Source organism: Rissa tridactyla, chromosome Z (genome assembly GCF_028500815.1).
Source record: "Rissa tridactyla isolate bRisTri1 chromosome Z, bRisTri1.patW.cur.20221130, whole genome shotgun sequence".
In the NCBI taxonomy this organism is placed as follows: Eukaryota; Metazoa; Chordata; class Aves; order Charadriiformes; family Laridae; genus Rissa; species Rissa tridactyla.
In genome coordinates, this window is record NC_071497.1 from 63,889,128 (window position 1) to 63,909,141 (window position 20,014).

The 20,014-nt window shown below is 38.2% G+C and overlaps 1 protein-coding gene across 2 annotated transcripts in view; it reads left to right on the forward strand.

Moving 5' to 3' along the window:
* The window catches only part of ADAMTS6 (ADAM metallopeptidase with thrombospondin type 1 motif 6), a 153,890-nt gene that overhangs the window by 39,344 nt on the left and 94,532 nt on the right, over positions 1-20,014 (forward strand). For both annotated transcript variants that reach the window (XM_054186912.1, XM_054186911.1), the window contains one exon: positions 19,398-19,441. In XM_054186912.1, the coding sequence (XP_054042887.1) occupies positions 19,398-19,441 (44 nt within the window). The remainder of the gene's footprint in view (positions 1-19,397; positions 19,442-20,014) is intronic.

Sequence of the window (20,014 nt, forward strand, 5' to 3'; positions counted from 1 at the left end):
TTGAGAATTTTGACAGTTTACTACTACTCTACAGTCTGAGTCTTTGTCCGCGTGGTATGCAGCTTGCTAGGAAGACACACTGTGTTCTAGATACTTCAGAAAAAGGATGCTTCTGTGCATGTGCACTTACCAGTATATTTTTCAGTTAATGTGCAATCATTGTGACTTTTTTTCATAATTTGGAATTCAAAGCTTTTGTATTATCTCTCAGAACGTAGTTACCATTAAGGTGATTCTCTGTGGGTAATTCGAACTTTGTCATTACTGTTTCTCCAGGTAGAAGAAGATACATGTCCATATTACAAAAGTTGTTAGAGTGACTGGCATTGTTTTTAGCAATCAGACTGCACAAACGCGTTAGTGATCTTTTATACCTGCGTCTTGTATCAGTTTTGGAGGGGTGTTACGAAAAAACTTGCTCTGGCATTACCGGTTCTGAAGGTGGTCTGTGGATAAGTGGGGAGACCTTTTCCCCCTGTAAAACCAAGTTACGATTAGTTTTTATGATTAGCAGATTCGATTAAGACTATTTGAAAATGTAGAAATGAAGAACTCTGAAATACTGCATTGTTTCAAATCAAATGCTACTCTGATTTTTTTCCTGTTTTTAGTTCTGCCAAAAAAAAAATCAAAAGATTAAGAACTGATTTGCAAAAGAAGGAGATACTTCTGATCTATTGTCATCTAAAAAAATTCCAAAACATTGGCAGTAAAACTTTTCTGGTTTGCAGCAAGATGTAATTTTGGTAGTCTGAAATTCATGTAATCTTGCTGATTTTCTCACTCAAGAATGGTGAAACTTAAGAGCTCTTTTAGAAATGGCTTTAGGTTCTAGAATAAGACTAACTGGAGTGTCAAATCATGGCCTTAGTCTGTGGAGAAGGAAGACTACTCAGATCATGTAACTAAAGTATTTTTTCATGTGTTGTATTGTTTAAATTCTTTCCAAAGTTGAGATGTAGTTCTTAAATGACTTAGAGTTGGTATGTTTTGGTGTTTTAAGAGCATGTTGACCTACGTGACTTTTGTGGGAAGACTCCTACACCTGCACAGAGTAACACTGATGCCAGGGAAATGTTAACGGTCTCTGTAATAGTTCAGCCGTATGAGCAACTTACTACAAAGTACCAGCAAGATATTGCAAGTTAGCTTAGTCCCGTTTTGTCACACACTAAGCTGACTCAGCTAATCTTTCATTGTTAATAAGCTCACAGTTACACAGTTAGGATCTTGAAGGAAAAAGTGTTTTAATGTCAGAACTAGAAGGATAGAAACTGCCAGAATTTATTATTTTTTTCTCATTTGGGCACTTAACAAATCTTTGTTTTAAAGTCAGCTTTGTACTGAGTTGCTAAAAGGATGATACTTCATGACTATCCAGTGCTGCTTTAGGAGTCAAATCTCTGTTGTAGGTGTTTGTAATATTATGTTAGAGGATCAGATGTTCATTATTAAATATAGTATTATCATTATTTTAGTTATTTCTGAACATTTTGTTCAGATTGTGTTCTGAAAACTGTGGAACTTGGTATTTTATAGAGCTGATCACATTCAGCTTCCAGATAAGCATGGTTCTTTTCCAGACCTTTTAAGATGGCTCTTTGGATAGCACTGAGGTTGCATTTGGATGGCCTTCACACTGCTTCAGCCAGACCCATGGCAAAACTCCCATTTATTACTCTCGGCAGCTTGAAAAAAGGAGTGCTAAGTGACTGGATAAATAGGGAGGAAGAGGTACAGGCAGTTCTTTAGCTTGCACATTAATTTAGCTGTAATGAAAAGTATTTGCTTATATTGTAATTTTAGGACAGTTAGTCCTGCTTAAATATTGCAAGGTCATAAGTAATGCGGACAAATACTCATTGTCCAGATTCTTTCAGAAGAAATGTCTACCCTATGAGCTCTTTCAGCCACCTGCCAAAGTGAAATACATTATGCAATTCTGAACAATATGTTTGGAAATACGAAAGAACAAGAAATTGTACTCCAAACACTAGCAAAACCAAGGAATTTTCCAGATGTGTGAAACACAATCTGTTAAACCATGAAAGTGTTTATGGGTCTTTGACCAAGATTGGTTTAAAAGCTATTCCCTCTTAGTCATATTTTGGCTAAGATTTTTAATTATATAGCGGTTAAAAAAATTATCAGCAAACAATAGCAATAGTAAGAGATGCAGTTGGTCAGGAGAATTGTGATGTTTTGCAATTCTATTTTTGGTTATGTCTTGAGTCAATTAAATGGATTGTTTGGCAATCCAAAAAACTTTGTTCCTGTACATGACCCTTTTTAAAAATGGGATTCTAAATAGTATGGTGCTGTGCTAGGGGTAGTAACTTCACTGAAAACTTTACAGTCTTTGCACTGCTGAATTTGCTCTCTCTCCCTGCATTACTGGAAGGAGACTCTACTTCTGTGCATTCTTTTAAGTAGCTCTAGAACTTACATGCATTTATTCATCTTAATATTTTTACATTTTTAACTAATAAAAAGGAATTTTTTATCAGAGTTTTTGCTTTAGGCTTTTACAAGTTCTTCCAAGCAGAAGTAGGAATTTGACTAGAGTATTTATATTTGTAAATGACTTGTATTTATTGAATAAAGCCACACTTAACGTTAATAGAAACATTAAAGTAACTAAAACTGAAAAAAATAAGAATCAGGTTATTTTGTACAACAGAAACTACAGCTAATACATTGAGAAAAAAATCAAATACTGCATTTTGTGCGTGTTATCTGGCCTCTTTACAAGCATCCTTACTTTATTAAACTTCTCTGTTGGTCCTTATTTCTGTATAATCTGGGTGGAAGTTAAATGTTTTGATTCACTAACTTGACATAGATCAAAGTAATGAGATAATTTTGTGATTTTTAAAACAATGACATTCTCCCTATTTTTCAGACACAATGGAGAGAAATGTTTTATTGGATGTTAACTTTCTTTGCAGATCTTATGGTACTTACTTATAAGGGTTTAACTACATTAATTGCTCAAACTTTCTGAGCTGGCAAAAATAAGGCATACTTATTTTTCTTTCAGGTTGAACTTCTTGGATTTCTTACAGTTAGTGTTTTAGGCAGTTGTGTTGGCATTGCAGAGGAGAACAAGTTTTACAGGACAATTTCAGGCGCTTAAGATTTAACAGTCAACTAATAGGGGAATGTGGTTGAAGAGGTTTCACGTGTAGTTGTTAGTAAGATGTAGGGCTGTTCCAACTCAGAGTGGGATGGGGAGAGAGACTTTTCTCTCCCTGCTTTCTATATTGATAGAATATTTAGACTACAATAACTATGGCTGTAACGAAGTATCCATTTTGAGTATGTAATTTACTTTCCTTTTCAATTAATATTCTGAAGAGTTGTGTTAAAATGTCATTTTTATGATTCCATGATTATCAAATAAATGTTTTGAAGATTTTCAGATAACACCTACTTAGAACCTATGGGATTCCAGTTGGAAGGGATCTCTGGAGGTCTTCAGTCCAATGTCCTCCTCTAAGCAGGGCAAGCTATGAGATCAAACTAGGTTGATCCGATCAAGTCCTGCAAAAACTGTTTGGGCAATCCGCTTTACTGCTCAGCTGCCCGCATGGGTAGAAGGTTCTCCTTATAGCCAGTCAAAATTTCTGCTCAGCATTTAAAATTTTATAAAACTTGGGGGGGATAATTATTTTAATATTCTCATGCAAATATTTAGTATGTGATAAAAATAAACATAACTTCAGGTCACTTATAATACAAAGGAGTAGTCTGTTGATTGTGAGGGAGTGCAGCAATAGGATGAGGGGTAATGGTTTTAAACTGAAAGAGGGGAAATTTAGATTAGATATTAGGAAGAAATTCTTTCCTGTGAGGGTGATGAGGCACTGGAACAGGTTGCCCAGGGAAGCTGTGGATGCCCCATCCCTGGAAGTGTTCAAGGCCAGGCTGGATGGGGCTTTGAGCAACCTGGTTTAGCAGAAGGTGTCCCTACCCATGGCAGGGGGGTTGGAACTAGGTGATCTTTAAGGTCCCTTCCAACCCACACGATTCTATGATGATTAAAAAAAAAAGGAATTAATCTATCATAACATTTGTAGATGAAACCAAACTAGTTTCAGATATATAACTTCAAGTGTTTGGGTTTGTTTTTTGTTTTTTTTTAATTGGTTAAATGCTTAGTGAGCTTAATAAAAATACTGTAGAGGAATTTATTTTCCCACTTCAAGATAGCTTAGCTTTGAAAGACTAGTTTATAAAATTAAGACTTGAATACTATATTGAAGGTTAAAACTAAGAAATCTGTGAGGAATTTATTTTGACAATCAGGCAGTTTTAATATGGAAGTAACAGTAAGAATTCATACACAGGGAAAGGAATCAGACAGATGCCTCCCTTTGCAAGACAGATCACTGTTGCTGCAGCCCATTTTCTTTCACAGGTAGTACTGAGTCTTCTGTGATTCTTTATTGGCAGAACTACTAAAATAAATTGCACCTGCTCCACTCTTACATTCCTTTAAGGTATGAGGAACTAAGTACATATGCGTGCAGATAATCTGGATAGACACTGTTGACTAATCTCAACTCATATACAATAACGTCATTTATGAAGAGCCACTATTTTAAAGTAAGTTACTATTGTCATGGTATTCAGCCATTCATTCATAACAGTTAGTTGCTGTTGTCATTAAAATGATTTGTAAAAAATAAGCTAGACAAAAAATGATAATGTTTGTCACATTGACCATTTTGTCTTGAATAGTGCAAGTATTTCCTCCTGCTGTGTATTGTATGGAGAAGAAAATCAAACAAAGATTTATGTGCAATTTTGGACTGGATGCATGGGTTTCACTTTTTCATACAGATAGACTTCAGAGATCAGTCTGAGGTGTAGGTATTCCATTTGACAACACATTATTGAAAAAAAAGAAAACCAAATTAAGTTCCTTTTGGTCTTAATGTGACAGGACCTTTGGGTAGATGTGCTCTCACGAACTTGGACAAGACCTCAGTCATGTTATTCTTCTAGATTTACTCTCTGTTCACTTCTTTTAGACTTACCTTTGTTACAACAGTCGTTTCTTCTGCTGCCATTTCATTCCTTCACTTTGTGAATTTATCTTGCTCTCAGTTCGCACTCAGTCTACAAAATTCATTAGCAGCAAAATTTGTTAGGTGTAAAACACAGCAACCACCTATTTGATGGAATTTATGTGTGTCATCTGGAGAACTACCACAGGTGTCCAGCACTTGATTGGCTTTGTGTTGGTCTTAAACCCTGGCAATCAAAATAGTTGCTGTCATTTCTTGAAGAGGAGAATTCCTTTATTGTAATTATCGTTAACACGCGCTTATAGAAACAAGCACTAAACTTGTAGAATAGATTTTTTTGAGTTTGATGTTAAAAGAAAAAAATAATTTTGATACTAGTCAGGGTTAAAAACCATTTGAATGGAGTGATTGTCTGTCTTTTTGGCCTTAAAAAGAAGTCAGCAAATAGATTTTATTCCATTGACTGAAGAAGCTTTTAATTACCACGTTAAGCTACTGAAATTTAGCTCTCTGTGTAAATACAACTCTCTGATTCCCCAAATACTTTGTGATTGTTTAATTGGGCCCGAGCACAGGGCATATTGTTCTCATCATGTTCAGGAAAAGTAAGTTGTAATAGTACATGCTTAAGAGTTTTAATCCTTTTCTCAGAAATTTTGTAAAAGTATCAACCAGAAGTAACAGAAGAAATCACTGCTGCTCTTTTGATTCTGTTATTTGATAGTATTATGATTTTACTGAAAGATTTGGGCTACATGTAAAATATATGTTGTTAATCCAGCAAATTAAGTATTAACAATTATTGAGGAAAGAATAAAGGACCTTATTAGGCCATTGAGTAAACTGGGCATGATGTGCCTACGTCTTGAATAGTTTATGTCATTCTGGCTTTCTTATCTCAAAAGGTTTTAGGAGAATTGGAAAAGAGAAGCAAGGGTTATCAAAAAACATGTGACTTTCTTTACAAGAAAAGACTAAGTTTCAGACTCTTTTACTTGGAGGAGTCAAATTTTGGAAAAGTCAAAATTGGGAGGATATTACAGTGATCTACAGATCTACAGTGATACTACAGAGTTACAGATTGTATGGAGAGCATAAGTAAGGAAAAACCATTCATTATGGCATTCAGTACAAGAACTAGTACAATACAAGAACTAGCTGCCCAGTAAACTTAGCAGAAGAAAGGCTCTAAACAAGGAGAAGGGAGGCAGGCCTTTATGTAAGAGTTAGCTGATGTTGAAATTCCTTGGCAAGTCACTTTATGGAAGCTGGACATATACATAGGTTGAAACATGGAGAGTTACTAAATACGCAGAAGCACATCTTTCTTAAAATTTGAGCCGAAAATAGTTGAAGTTGGGAGAGTAATGGGGTCATTGTCATTTTATGTTTGCACTGGTGTTATTCTTTCTTGGGCATTATTTTAGATTATTGTGAAGGCCAGGGTACTGGGATAGTGGAATCTTAGGTCTGGTCCATGTTGCAATTCGTATGTTCTTACTTTTGTACCAAGTGTGATCTGTCATCCTAATGAACTGCAACTCTTTTACAACCAGCCTCAAGTACCAAGCCTTTTTATCCCATAGGCAGTGTGAGTGAGGGTAGATAAAGTGGACATTTTGTGTATAAAGACGTGTGTGATCTTCTGAGAGACTTGTAAACTAATAATTTATGATGCTCAGCAAGTTAGAAAAGGAAGAAAGGCCATATGCACAGCAAAGCTTATAAATATATTTGCAATACGTTATTGCTGTAATTTATCTGATTTATTTCTGTACAACAGAACTAAAACTTGGTTAGTAATCATGGCTGCTAGCTGGTTTCCCTCCTGCCAAAGGTCTAGACTAGTGGCTTCCTATAAATGGTTTAGCATAATATTTTCTGCTGTGTGGCAGGGTGCCCCCAACCACGCCTATGTAATTAGTTTTGCTAGTCTTCCTTTTTCCCAGACTTAGTTGCATTAGCACACCCTGAAAAGCATTGCCCTACAAGCTGCTTGGGCTGCTATTGAGTGAATGTCCTTTGAACAAAGGCTTTATGTATTAGTTGCCAGACTTTTCCTGAATGTACTGATAGAAAAATTATTAACAGTGTACTTGGAGTAGATATGCAGAAATTTCTGTTCTGTTCTGTTCTCTGGGCCAGCTTTAGCTACTCATATCTGTGTAACTCCATCTAAATTTTGGCTCAGTACTGAGAATGCAATAAAAATACGGTATCACTTTTGAGGAACAGCATACAGCGAGTATTACCTATGTTCTAGTGATAGTGCAAATGCTGAATCTCTCAATTGTCTCTGAACGGTAATGAAATCGTGATTGTCACTCAGGTAGGTAGCTTTAGGTTTCTGATACACTAATATAAAAATTTTTACTGTGGGTCAGGAGCTATCCCATGGAAAGAAAATTGGATATGCCACTGAAAAGTTTTGAAACACTCCATGTAGTTCTGCTAAATTTAAACTCTCTGATTATTTTTATGGATTCACAGTCTCCAGCTTGAAAGGTTTGTGCCTTACTATCATAACTTATTTTCAAATTTCTACAATTTTGAAGACTACATATTTTTTTTTTTCCAGATAAAGGATTTTTTAGTGATTTTTTGGAAAGATGCCTGGTTGAGGAGTCTCAATGTTTAAGGGGTCTTAAAGCGTAGGTTGAAATAGAACAAACATGTTCTGAAGAAGAAGGATGGATTCATCGAAGATTGGGCCATAACTGCTAGAAGGCCTGGAGCTCCTTCTGTATGATGCCTTATGCTGTCTGTACTGCTGTCGGTAAAGTGATTCCAATATACTGAAGACTTAGTCAGACCTCTCTAGCTAGTTAAATGCATAAGCACAGAACTTGGTGCAGGGTGTAAAAATGGCAAGAAGCAAGATGGATCTTTGCGTAGCTACCCTAGGCTGGGCCTGATGCTGCTGCTATGACTGTCCTGTGGATATCCCTCAAAATTATGTTTATAATAGGATAGCCTGTTTGTGTAATCTAGTTGACAATAGTTTGAGTCATCAGTCTCTGCCTGGTAATCATAAAACTGTGGGGAGATAACTCTGCTGGAACTTATGTTCACTGAGGATCACAAGAGAAAATACATGGAGGAGGGAGTGAGTTAGAGCAACGAGCCTGTATATGCTGGATACAGAATAGAAAAAAGGAAGAGATAACTTCTAAGGATGGAGAAGACAAGGCAGAGCAGAGAGAATTGACATTGCTAGTCCAAGGCCTGCAAGGGGCAGGCTTTGGAATCACAAATGTCTGGCTGTTTCTTCAGTGCTAGAGTTTGTTTATAAAGCTGTCTTTAGAGTAATTCTAGAGCCTACGTTGTCAACTAAAATAGTCTTGTACAATGATTATTTGTCTTCAAGATGTGGTTGAGCTGTTACTTTCTTGCTTTGTAGTCATGCATGGTCTACAGAAAAGTTCTGAGTAGAAGAAAAGAAGTTCTGAGAAGAAGGGGAAGGGAAGTATTCTGTCTTTTCCAGAGTTTCAAATGATCTTAACAATACCTCAGAGGACAGCAAGGATCTATCTGTATTTTTATGCTACTAAATTTTAATCCACTTAATAGTACTTTCATCAAAGCAAAGATTGCTCTTTGATAAGTGTCATATCTGAACCAGTCAGCAGTATTGGTGCTGTTTGAGTCATATTTTTTTTATACTTGCAGAATACTGACATTGTTCTTTTAAGTTTCTGTATGTATCTGTCTTGGATTCTTAACTAGATTGTGATTTAACAGTTTGTAGACTTGTTATTCTGTGCTTTCCATTACTATATTCTCTTCTCATTGCTGTAGCTGGTAAGGACATGTTTCTACATGAGGATCTTGGCTTACATTGGAAAAGGAAGCTTTTAGTCTGGATGGCTGTAGAATAAGCCCTGAAAAGTGCCAACAATGTACATAAATACAGATAGTCTTAGAAAGCAGAAGATGACTAAAAAGCCTGACTGTATTATTTCCTCAAAATAACAAGATTTTAGAGGTAGTCCTCTGATTTTTGGTATGATGGCTTTTTATCAGTGATTTGAAATGGTGCATCATGGCCTAGGGTATGTCTCAAGCTGAGAACTGTTTCAGGGTCTTTAGCTTGTCTGTGGAACTTTTTTTGTTTATGGACTCATTTATGAGGTCCTCTATTTTCATGTAGTTAGTATCTTTTGCAATAGCTCTGCTATATGCTTGCATGACACATCAACATAGTGTAAAAGAAAAACCTCTCTGTTGATGTATTTTTCATGAACTTAATTGAAAATTTTTTTAGACACACTAGGGGTGGAATTTGCATTGGGAGAATCTCTATTAAATCATAATCTCAAAATCAGCTTTGTACATCTGTCCTAAGTAGACTGATAGTACTACTGATTATGGTAAATTTGCAACTGCTATTCCAATGTTCCGGTGTCAAAATGGATGAAGACAAATGACAGCATTAGAAAAATTGTTTCAGAGCAGAGTTTATTTTTACTGTTCTGACTGCATTTGCAGTTTAGAAAAAGTTGTATGGAAACGTTTCATCTACGATGCAATTATTTAAAGTATTTCTTCTGATATAAATCAAGAGAATTAGAAGTTATAGCAGTAATAGTTTTTCTAGTTGTAGCTCAGAATTTCATTTTTCCACCCCAGCTAAGTATAAGAAGAAAGTCCAATAGAGCCAGACTTCGGTTGTCTATGGCAGTTTTAAAGACATGGAAAACTAATAATAGAAAAAGCTATTTCTGTTGAGTGATGTGTAACATGTATATTATGCTTTTCCTTCCTTCGTTTAAATAGCTCTTTTTGGTTTGAGGTTTTTGAGGAAGAAACCAAATAAGACGTGTACTTTATTTTAAGGCAGAATGCTGTTGCGGTGTACCACTTTCTGTAAGACTAAGGATGTGCTGTAGTAAAGCTTTTAGAAAGACATCAAAAAGTATTGTGTTACAAAGAGTATTGCTGTTTGTAGCGTGTGCAAATCTAATGAATGACCGATTTAAGAGTGACGAACTGCTGAAGAATTATGATACAAAGCTTTTTATAAAAACTGGCAAAAGTCAGTATTTGTTTTATAACTATTTTTCTTCACAATTCTCTAGCATTAGGGATAATGTCTGCACTTGCAAAATAACCACTTTTTAATCATAGCCAAGTATATGTATGCAAAAGGATATGGTGAAACTACAAGCTACTCACTGTTTTTTCATTTTTATTTTCATAGTTTAGAAATAGGAGTTGGAATAGCTTGAGGTTTTTGATGCCTTTAAGGGGAGTCTGAGATTTCAGTTTGATTCAGCAGTAGTTCAGTTACAGCTCTAGGTGTTAGAACTAGGTTAACTTAATGTTTGAAGTAGGGGTTTTTTTGTCTGGTCTTTTGACGCTCGTTCAGATATGAGATATACGTGATTGGGTGCATAGATAAATCATGTTGCATAGCATGAAGAATAAAAAGTAAAAAAGATTGAATTCTAATGAACCCATTATGTTTATCATTGAGCAAGGGTATATGAAAAGGACAGTCCTTATTTGAATAGCTTATTGTTGAAACCTACAATAATAAAAAGCAAGCGTCAAAACGTATAATTTGGTTTAAAACAAGTGAAAAACAAAACCTTCCTTTCAGAGATAACATATTTGGAAATGTTCCCTAAAAATGAACTTTTAGTAATTTGTAGTTTTTAGCTCTGTTTCCTCTTAGTCAGGACAGAACCAGTTCTAAGGCTTTATTTCGTTTTCTGACAACCTTTTCAAGCAGGTTAATTGGCAAATCCTGTAGTATTATATATATACAGTACGTGTTCAGCTGTCTCAAGATTATGAAGAGCTTTATGTCCAGACTACTTGTCGGTGTTGTCTGGCCTGAATTTTCTTACATTCATATGCTTTTTACATTTATATTCTAGCCATCTTGGTATTTTTTTCCTCATCAGTTTGCTGTGATAAAATTTTTTATTTCCTAAACTCTTTTTCATTAAGAAATATTCCTTCAAAAGCCTTAGCTTTTTCTGTCAATATCTATCTCAAATATTACTCAGGCATATTGGTAACTTTCAGGTAATTTTCGAGTAGGTTTATGTGCTTACAAGTAGTTTGTGTTTCATACTGGTTTTGAATAGTTTGAATTTCTAATAAGTGTTTTCATGCTTTATTCATTTATCATACTGAAAGAAAATCTGTGCAGTGGCTTATTCTTGTTGATTAGTTAAATTCTTTAAAGTGTATCCAATCCTAGTATCGTATATGTTTCCAATCTTCTTACAGGTATATTTCTATCTCAGTATTAATTTGATACTGATAGTCCTTCTTTCTGGCACAGTGAACATTTCCAGTAATATACAGCTTTTCCTTTAGTGGGACATTTCACATAATCAGGCTGGTGAAAAGAGCAATGTTATCCTTGAATGTATAAATACATATTAAAGTGTAAGAAGGAGTAATTAATTTTTCCTCTGTATCTACTACTGTTAATACCACGATTAGAACAAGTTTTGCAATTGTAGTACACATGCTTAAAAAGCCCTAGAGCTCAAAGGAAGGTGGCAGAAAGGCCACAGTGTACTGGTGCAACACTGGCAAAGTTCAATTTATTCATCTGATTTAAAAGAAAATAAAAAAAAATACTTCAGCATGAAAGAGATCTGTACTGGGACAGAGACACTCAACTTTGCTGCTAAAGGCATAACAACATCCCTCACACACTGAATTATTTATTTTTTTTTTTAAGATTTAAGTATTAACTAGGTGTGAAAGACATTAGAAAAAAAATCAGTTAAATACTAAGATGCAATATGTACCTCTGAAGTTCCCTAAACCATGGAGCTGGGGGCTTCTATCAGGAAAGGTATTGATCTGTGCTGTCCTGTTATCCCTGCAAGTACTCATCAATGACTGCCGTGGAGGGAGAGGCAGATGAAGTGGATAACCTAGTACAGGTGTTCTCAAATTATGTTGAAAACAACTCTAATTGTGAGATTGAATAGCTATTGAGGAACAACTTTTTATCCTGTGTAGCTTCTAGAAATCATTACTTACCTTTTTATGCTGGGGTGGATGGATATATGATTGAATCATCAAGATGCTTTCTAGCCTTCAAACCTGTGAATTTGTATGTCTCTGGTTTTTTTGGTTTTTGTTTTTTTAATAAGGGAATAAAGTTGCTGACATAGAACTCTGTGGGAATTTCATAATTACACAAATACATGCATTAGGCCTGCAAGCTTACAGGTTGCAGGGATCAAGAAGAATCTTCTCTTTTTTCCCTGCAATGTACAGCTAGATGGGAGAGGAATGGGCCAAATCTGTGCAAGGAACATTTTTTTAAAATTTGACAGAGTTTTAAAACAGTTGATAATACAGATAATAGAATTTTAGTGTCTGGGAGTGTGGTCCCTTTAATTTTTTAATTCAGTGATATAAATGTCTATTTTAGCATGCGGCATGCCCATATCCTGCCAAAAAAGACTAGAATTTTTTTTCTTTTAAGTGCCTTGGAGGGCACAGTAACACTTCCTGTTTGATTCATGGCATGACAGGAAGCTATTGCTGCTCCATTTCTTGACCATCCTGTTGAACTGATAATAGTCCATCTCTGCAGTTTCCCTCTGGCTGATGTGTCAGTCAGAGTTGTCACTGACAGCTGTACATCCATCATGCATTTCCCACCTGTCTGATGTGGCTCTTCAGCAGCCCTGCAGGTGTGCCCAGAAGTCCCAGACCTCTGCCCCATGTGCCTCATCAAAGACTTCTGATCCATTCAGAGTGGGAATGGACACATAAACAATCTTGTCTCATACCTCTTTCCACATTCCACTTCCCCAGTGGTCACACTGCAGGGACGTATGCACCCACTTTATTAGGAGGCACACGATCTTCTCTTCCAGCTTGGGCAAAGGATTTCCTTGGCTGTCTCAAAATGATCATGCTTCCATCTGCTCTTCAAGTTTTTTGCAACCTGCATATCTGTACTCTTACATTCTAATTCTGTGTGGTGGCCCTCTAACGCATTCTGTCAGTGAATCAAAAAGAAAATGTATTCACATCTTGCAACTGTATTTTTGTGTAACTCTCATGACTGTTGTTATCATTTTTAATGGTTGGTTGAGATAATTGTTTGCTTGAGAATTTATCTTTTGGTTGTCTTTGGCTCCTGAAGTATTTACTAAGGTCCTGGTGAAAACTATGATCCATCTTCACCTTTGTGGTGGTTTTTTGTTTGTTTGCTTTTAGTTTGTTTGTTTGGGTTTTTTTAGTTTTTTTTTTTTAAATGGCAATTAGACCTATCTAATCTCATGGGTAATCTGGATGATCTGTCATTTCAGGGGTTTCTTGGCTTGAAGCTACTATCTGGCAAGTACTGACTCTGTAGTCTCCCACATTTTGGAACCCAACATCCGTGGGTTAAATGGATTCCTTGGAAATTCAAAATAAAGTTAGAGGAAGTGGTGTCAAAACCAAAAAGACAAGTTAGGCTGATTTGGTTATATCGTATAGAGAAACAAATGATGGAATTGAGCAGTTTGGTACATAAAAATGATAAGAGCTTTCAAAGAAATCATGAGCAGAAACCACCCATATGAAAGGAAAAAAATGAAAAAAAATGGAGCTTGAAAATTATGTAGGTAAAGTAAGTCATTGTACATTGAAAACTTAGATTTTTTTTTCTGTTAAACTAAGGCATAAGAAAGTGTATGAATGCTCCTTATAGGAAATCAATTATTGCCTATAAAATTTGACTATTTAATGAAACCATGATTAGCATACATTACTATCTGGGTATGTTATTGCAAAAATAATTAGTGTATTGGCAAATAAAATTATGTTTTCCTTAGTTTTATTATCTCATTGTCATTATGATCTTATAAATGCTAGTCTATGTACAATGAAGAATACTCGTCCTGGTTTAACCCCAGCCAGCAACTAGGACCACACAGCTGCTCACTCACTCCCCCTAGTTGGGACGGAGGAGAGAATCGGAAGAGTAAAAGTGAGAAGAAACTCATGGGTTGAGATAAAGACAGTTTAATAGGTAGAGCAAAAGTCATGCATGAAGGCAAAGCATACAAGCAAGGAATTCATTCACTGCTTCCCATCAGCAGGCAGGTGTTCAGCCATCTCCAGGAAAGCAGGGCTCCATCACGTGTAATGGTTACTTGGGAAGACAAATGCCATAATTCTGAACATCCCTCCCTTCCTTCTTCTTCCCCCACCTTTATATACTGAGCGTGTTGTCACAAGGCATGGAATATTCCTTCGGTCAGTTGGGGTCAGCGGTCCTAGCTGTCTCCTCCCAACTTCTTGTGCACTCCCAGCCTGCTCACTGGCAGGGCAGTGTGAGGACCAGAAAAGGCCTTGACTGCTTCACAACAACCAAAAACATTAGTGCGCTATCAACAGTCTTCCCATCTGAAACCCAAGATATGGCACAATACCAACATCAAGTAAAAAATTCAACTCCATCCCAGCTGAAACCACAACAACTTGCTACCCAACATAAACAAAAGGATAGCACCGTCTTCGTTTTTCAGAAAATGTAACAGGAAAAATGGACTTAATCCATATCATTCTCTCCTATCACAATTCCTTGTGAAACTGAAGGTGAGGAGCAACTTCAGATTCATACCTGTGTGACGTAAGCAGATTCAGGCCATAATGGCAAATTTTCAGCTCTGCTGAAATAGAATCATAGAATGGAATCATAGAATGGTTTGGGTTGGAAAGGACCTTAAAGATCATCCAGTTCCAACCCCCCTGCCATGGCAACATTTTACTTTAGTGGAACTGGCTTTCTCCTTAAACATCCAGTTCATCTAAGCATGTATGCCTTTAATTTGTTTTTTCCCTACTAGCATTGGATACTAAAAAACATTAGAAGATCAATACTTCCTGTGTATGGCACAGACTTCCTTGTGTTCAGTTCTAAACTACATTTGAAAGAACTTAAGCAAGTTTGGGTTTTATTTCTAAATAAACCTGAGCCCTGTCTGCTTTATTTGAGGAATAATTTTGCATGAACTTCAATAGGATTAGGTTCAAGCTCTGTCCTAAATGTAGAAATCAGAAGTTTGCTTCCTTAAATGTGTAAAAAGACAGGAAATACTCAGTGAAAATCTTTCTTTCACTCTGTATCTGTGTCATCTTAAAGCTTTGTGACATACAAAGCAAGAGACCGACATGGATGAGTCAAGACCTGCTGGTCAAATTAAAGGGCAAGAAGGAAATGCACAGGTAGAAGAGTATAGGGATGCTGCCCAGTTGTATAGTGATGGGGTCAGGAAGGCCAAAGCACAGCTGGAGCTGAACTTCGCAAGGGACGCAAAGAATAATAAGAAGGGCTTCTACGGGTACCTTAGAAAAGGAAGGTCAAAGAAAGTGTACCCACCCTGATAAACAAGACTGGCAAACTGGTAACAACGGACAAGGAGAAGGCTGAAGTACTCAACAACTTTTTTGCCTCAGTCTTCACTGGCAATCTGTCTTCCACCACCTCTTGAGTGGATGGACCGCAAGGCAGGGACTGGGGGAGCAAAGTCCCTCCCACTATAAGAGAAGATTGGGTTTGTGACCTGAAACATGGTTCAGGAACCTGAACATACATAAGACTACAGGTCCTGACAAGATGCATCCCAGAGTCCTGAGGGAATTGGCTGATGTAGTTGCCGAGCCACTTTTCACGATATTTGAAAAGTCACGGCAGTCAGGTGAAGGCCCTGGTAACCGAAAAAAGGGAAACATTGCACCCATTTTTAAGAAGGGTAGAAAGGAGGACCCTGGGAAGTACTGACCTGTCAGACTCGCCTGTGTGCCTGGGAAGAGCATGGAACAGATCCTCCTAGAAGCTATGCTAAGGCACATCGAGGACAGGGAGGTGATTCAAGACAGCCAGCATGGCTTCACCAAGGGCAAGTCCTGTCTGACCAACATAGTGGCTTCTATGATGGAGTGACTACATCAGTTGGCAAGGGAAGAGCTACGGATGTTGTCTATCTGGACCCCTGTAAGGCCTTTGACATGGTCCCCCACAACATCCTTCTCTCCAAATGGGAGAGATACGGATTTGATGTGTGGACTGTTCAGTGGATGAGGAATTGGCTGGATGGTCAACAGCTCAATGTCCAGATGGATATCAATGAGTGGTGCAGTTAACACACCTGAGGGATGGGATGCCATCCAGAGGGATCTAGACATGCTCAAGAAGTGGACCTGTGAATCTCAGGAGGTTCAACAAGGCCAAGTGCGGGGTCCTTCATCTGGGTCGGGGCAACCCCCAATATCAGTACAGGATGGGGGACGAAGGGATTGAGAGCAGCCCTGCTGAGAAGGACTTGGGGGTACTGGTGGATGAAAAGCTGGACATGACCCAGCAATGTGCACTTGCAGCCCAGTAAGCCAGCTTTATCCTGGCCTGCATCAAAAGAAGCGTGGCCAGCAGGTCAAGGGAGGTGACTGTACCTCTCTGCTCCAGTCTTGTGAGACCTCACCTGCAGTACTGCATCCAGCTCTGAGGCCCCCCAAGAAGGACATGGACCTGTTGGAGTGTGTCCAGAGGAGGACCACGAAGATGATCAGAGAGCTGGAGTACCTCTCCTATGAGGACAGGCTGAGAGAGTTGGGGTTGTTCAGCCTGGAGAAGAGGCTCTGGGGAGACTTATTACAGCCATTCAGTACTTAAAGGGATCTTACAAGATGGGGACAGGCTTTTTAGCAGGGCCTGTTGCAGCAGGACAGGGGGGTAATGATTTGAAACTAAGAGGGGGTAGAGTTAGGCTAGATACAAGGAAGAAGTGTTTGAGGGTGGTGAAACAGTGAACAGGTTTCCCAGAGAGGTGGTAGATGCGCCATCCCTGGAAACATTGAAGATCAGGTTGGACAGGGCTCTGCACAACCTGATGTAGTTGAAGATGTCCCTGCCCGTTGCAGGGGGGTTAGACATGATGACCTTTAAAGGTCCCTTATTGGGTTTCCATGGCAGAGTTTTGATAGTGGGGTGGCTACAGGGGTAGGTTCTGTGAGAAGCTGCTAGAAGGTTCCCCTATGCCTGGTAGAGCGAATGCCAGCCAGCTCCAAGATGAACCCATTCCTGGCCAAGGCCAAGCCAGTCAACAACAGTGGTAGCGCCTCTGTAATAACATATTTAAGATGCGGAGGGGTAGGGGGGGAAGCAAGGGTGCAATTGCAGCCCTAGAAAGGAGTGAGAATATGTAAGAGCTCTGCAGACACCAAGGTCAGTGAAGAAGGAAAAGGAGGAGGTGCACCAGGTGCTGGAGCACACATGCTGCTGCAGCCTGTGGTGAAGACCATGGTGAGGCAGGCTGTCCCCCTGCAGCCCATGGATATTAATGGTGGAGCAGATATCCACCTGCAGCCTGTGGAGGACCCCAGGCCAGAGCAGGTCAATGTCTGAAAGAGGCTGTCACCCTGTGAGAGACCCTTGCTGGAGCAGGCTCCTGGCAGGACCTTTGGCCCTGTGAAGATGAGCCCATTCTGGAGCAGGTTTGCTGGCAGGACTTGTGAACAGACTTCAGTCTGTTCCTGAAGGACTGTACCCCGTGGAAAGCACCCACGCTGGAGTAGTTTGTGGAGAAGTTTGTGGAGTACTGTCTGCCATGGGAGGGACCCCATGCTGGAGCAGGGGAAGAATATTGGAAGTCTGGGGGGAAGAAGGTAGAGAAAATTGGGAGTGAAGTTGAGCTTGGGAAGAAGGGTGGGGGGAAGGTGTTTTAAGATTTAGGTTTTATTTCTTGTTACCTTACTCTGATTTGATTGGTAATAAATTAAACTAATTTCCCCAAGTTGAGTCTGTTTTGCCTGTGACAGTCACTGGTGAGTGATCTCTCCCTGTCCTTATCTCTACCCACCATCCTTTCATTATATTTTCTCTCCTGTCCAGCTGAGGAGGGCAGTGATAGAGTGGCTTGGTGGGCACCTGGTGCCCAGCCTGGGTCAACCTACCACAGTCCCTTCCAACCCAAACTGTTCTATGTTTCTGTGGTTCTATGAAAACCTGAATATATTCCAACACATTTTATATAAGAATGCTGATTTGGTTACCTCCCCTTCTCCAAACAGCAAATGGGAAATCAGTGAGAGCTTTGTGTGCATATTGGGTGGCAGAGTTTGAACCATCTTGGTGAGATCCATAATTATGCACATTTGAGTTCAAAATTAGAGCTTAATCCCACAAACTGCTCTACACTCAGTACCTTCAGAAGTCACAAGAATTCCATGTGGTCACAGCAGTCTACGTGCATAGAGAGTTTATTGGATTTGTTCCAAATTTTAAGCTTTGATATTTTGTTCAAGGATTTGGCTTACAGACAGGCCTTAACTCTTTTAGCACTGAAAGGTGTATGTCTTGTGATTGGACTCCTACGTGGTAACAGTTCTTAGGTTATTTTTAACAGAAATGTCTGGTGGCTTGAAGTTAGTAAGTGTTCGGGTTAAAAATTAAAGCATAAAGGTGGTATCTTCTCATCTTGGATTTCACTCACCCTTTAAAAGAATAGAAATTATTCTGAAAGATACTGCAAGGAAATCAGTATAAATCATTGAAAATCAAAGGTGTTGTAGGAGTGTTCTCATCTCCGTAGACATGTCATAGGATATTCTAAATACGAAGGTGTAATTAACAAATTGACTGCTACATGACTACTGCTATTATTATCAGCTATGCCACAGAAAACATTTTAATTCCGTTTTCAGTTCCAGCTGCTTACATGTTAACTACACATAAACTCATAGAGCTTCTGTATTTGAAGGACTGATCTAAAATTATGAAAATTCTCCTTTAAAGACATTATTTAGCTTTTCACAAAAATGTTTTAGTTTGTTATAGTATACTCTTAAGACATGTGTAATCATTGGAAGATAATGAGAAGGGAACTATAATGGCAGTTCATAAGATTTTTTTCATGTAATTGTTGGTGTAATAATTGAGAGTTACAGTTTTTAATTAGAATTGAAGTTTAGATAGTAGGAGTTACAATTAATATTGTTGAGTTGCTAAGTGTGAGACTGTAAGAGGATTTCAGTTATGTTCGGAAATTAAAATTAAGCTTTTTGAATCAGTAGCAGTCTAGAGACATGCTGCTGTAGCTTCGTAACAGCACGGTAGACTGCTTTATGGAGCCGGTGATTACAAAGATCCACTTTAACCATTTTTTTCTTACTGGCAGGTGTCCCACTGGCCTGAGGCCAGCGGCTGTGAGTGTACTGCAGCTTGCGGTTTACACCAGAGTGTAGAAAATGCCGACACCAGCTGGCTGCACATAATTAAGCTGATTGCGGTCTGACAACTTGAACTGTGATACAGATATGTGATAAATATACAAAATATCTTACAAATTTGATTCTCTGACATATTTTATCTACTTTTTTTCTCCTTAACAGATATGATATCTGCACTTACAAAAACAAGCCTTGTGGAACACTGGGTAAGATTGTAAAGAGTAATTTCAGCTTGCTTGCTGTTTCCTTGCTTTCTACTCAGCTATTGATTTATTGACTGATTAGGTCTTTTTAAAGTTTATGCTTTCAAAGTTTTGCAGTTTTATAGACATGAACAATAAAAGGTAACCTAGGTGAGTTTCGACTTTCAGACATTGCTGGAAGCTTCAGTTAAGGGATCTGCTGCTGTGTATTTCTTCTTTGGCAGCTGCAGTTCTGACAAAACCTAGCAGATGACTCAAACTTACTTCTTACAGAAAAGAACTAGCTGTTTATTTCCATTTGACCTGTCTCCATGATCGATCTAGTTAAAAAAAACACAAGTAAATGACCTCAGGAAAGTTAAAAACCAAGCAAAAAACCCCTAAACCTTACAAAAGAAACAGGCTTTGAGGTTTGCACTGTTGCTCTGTTGTACACAGAGAGTACAGCTTCAGATTGTTTCTTTGACAGGTTTAGGGAAAAATACCACAGTGGTATAAATTATAGTGACATTGAAACTCCTTAAAATAACGCTTTGCCAATGGAGAAATGCACATAGCAATCTTAGGTGCAGGATA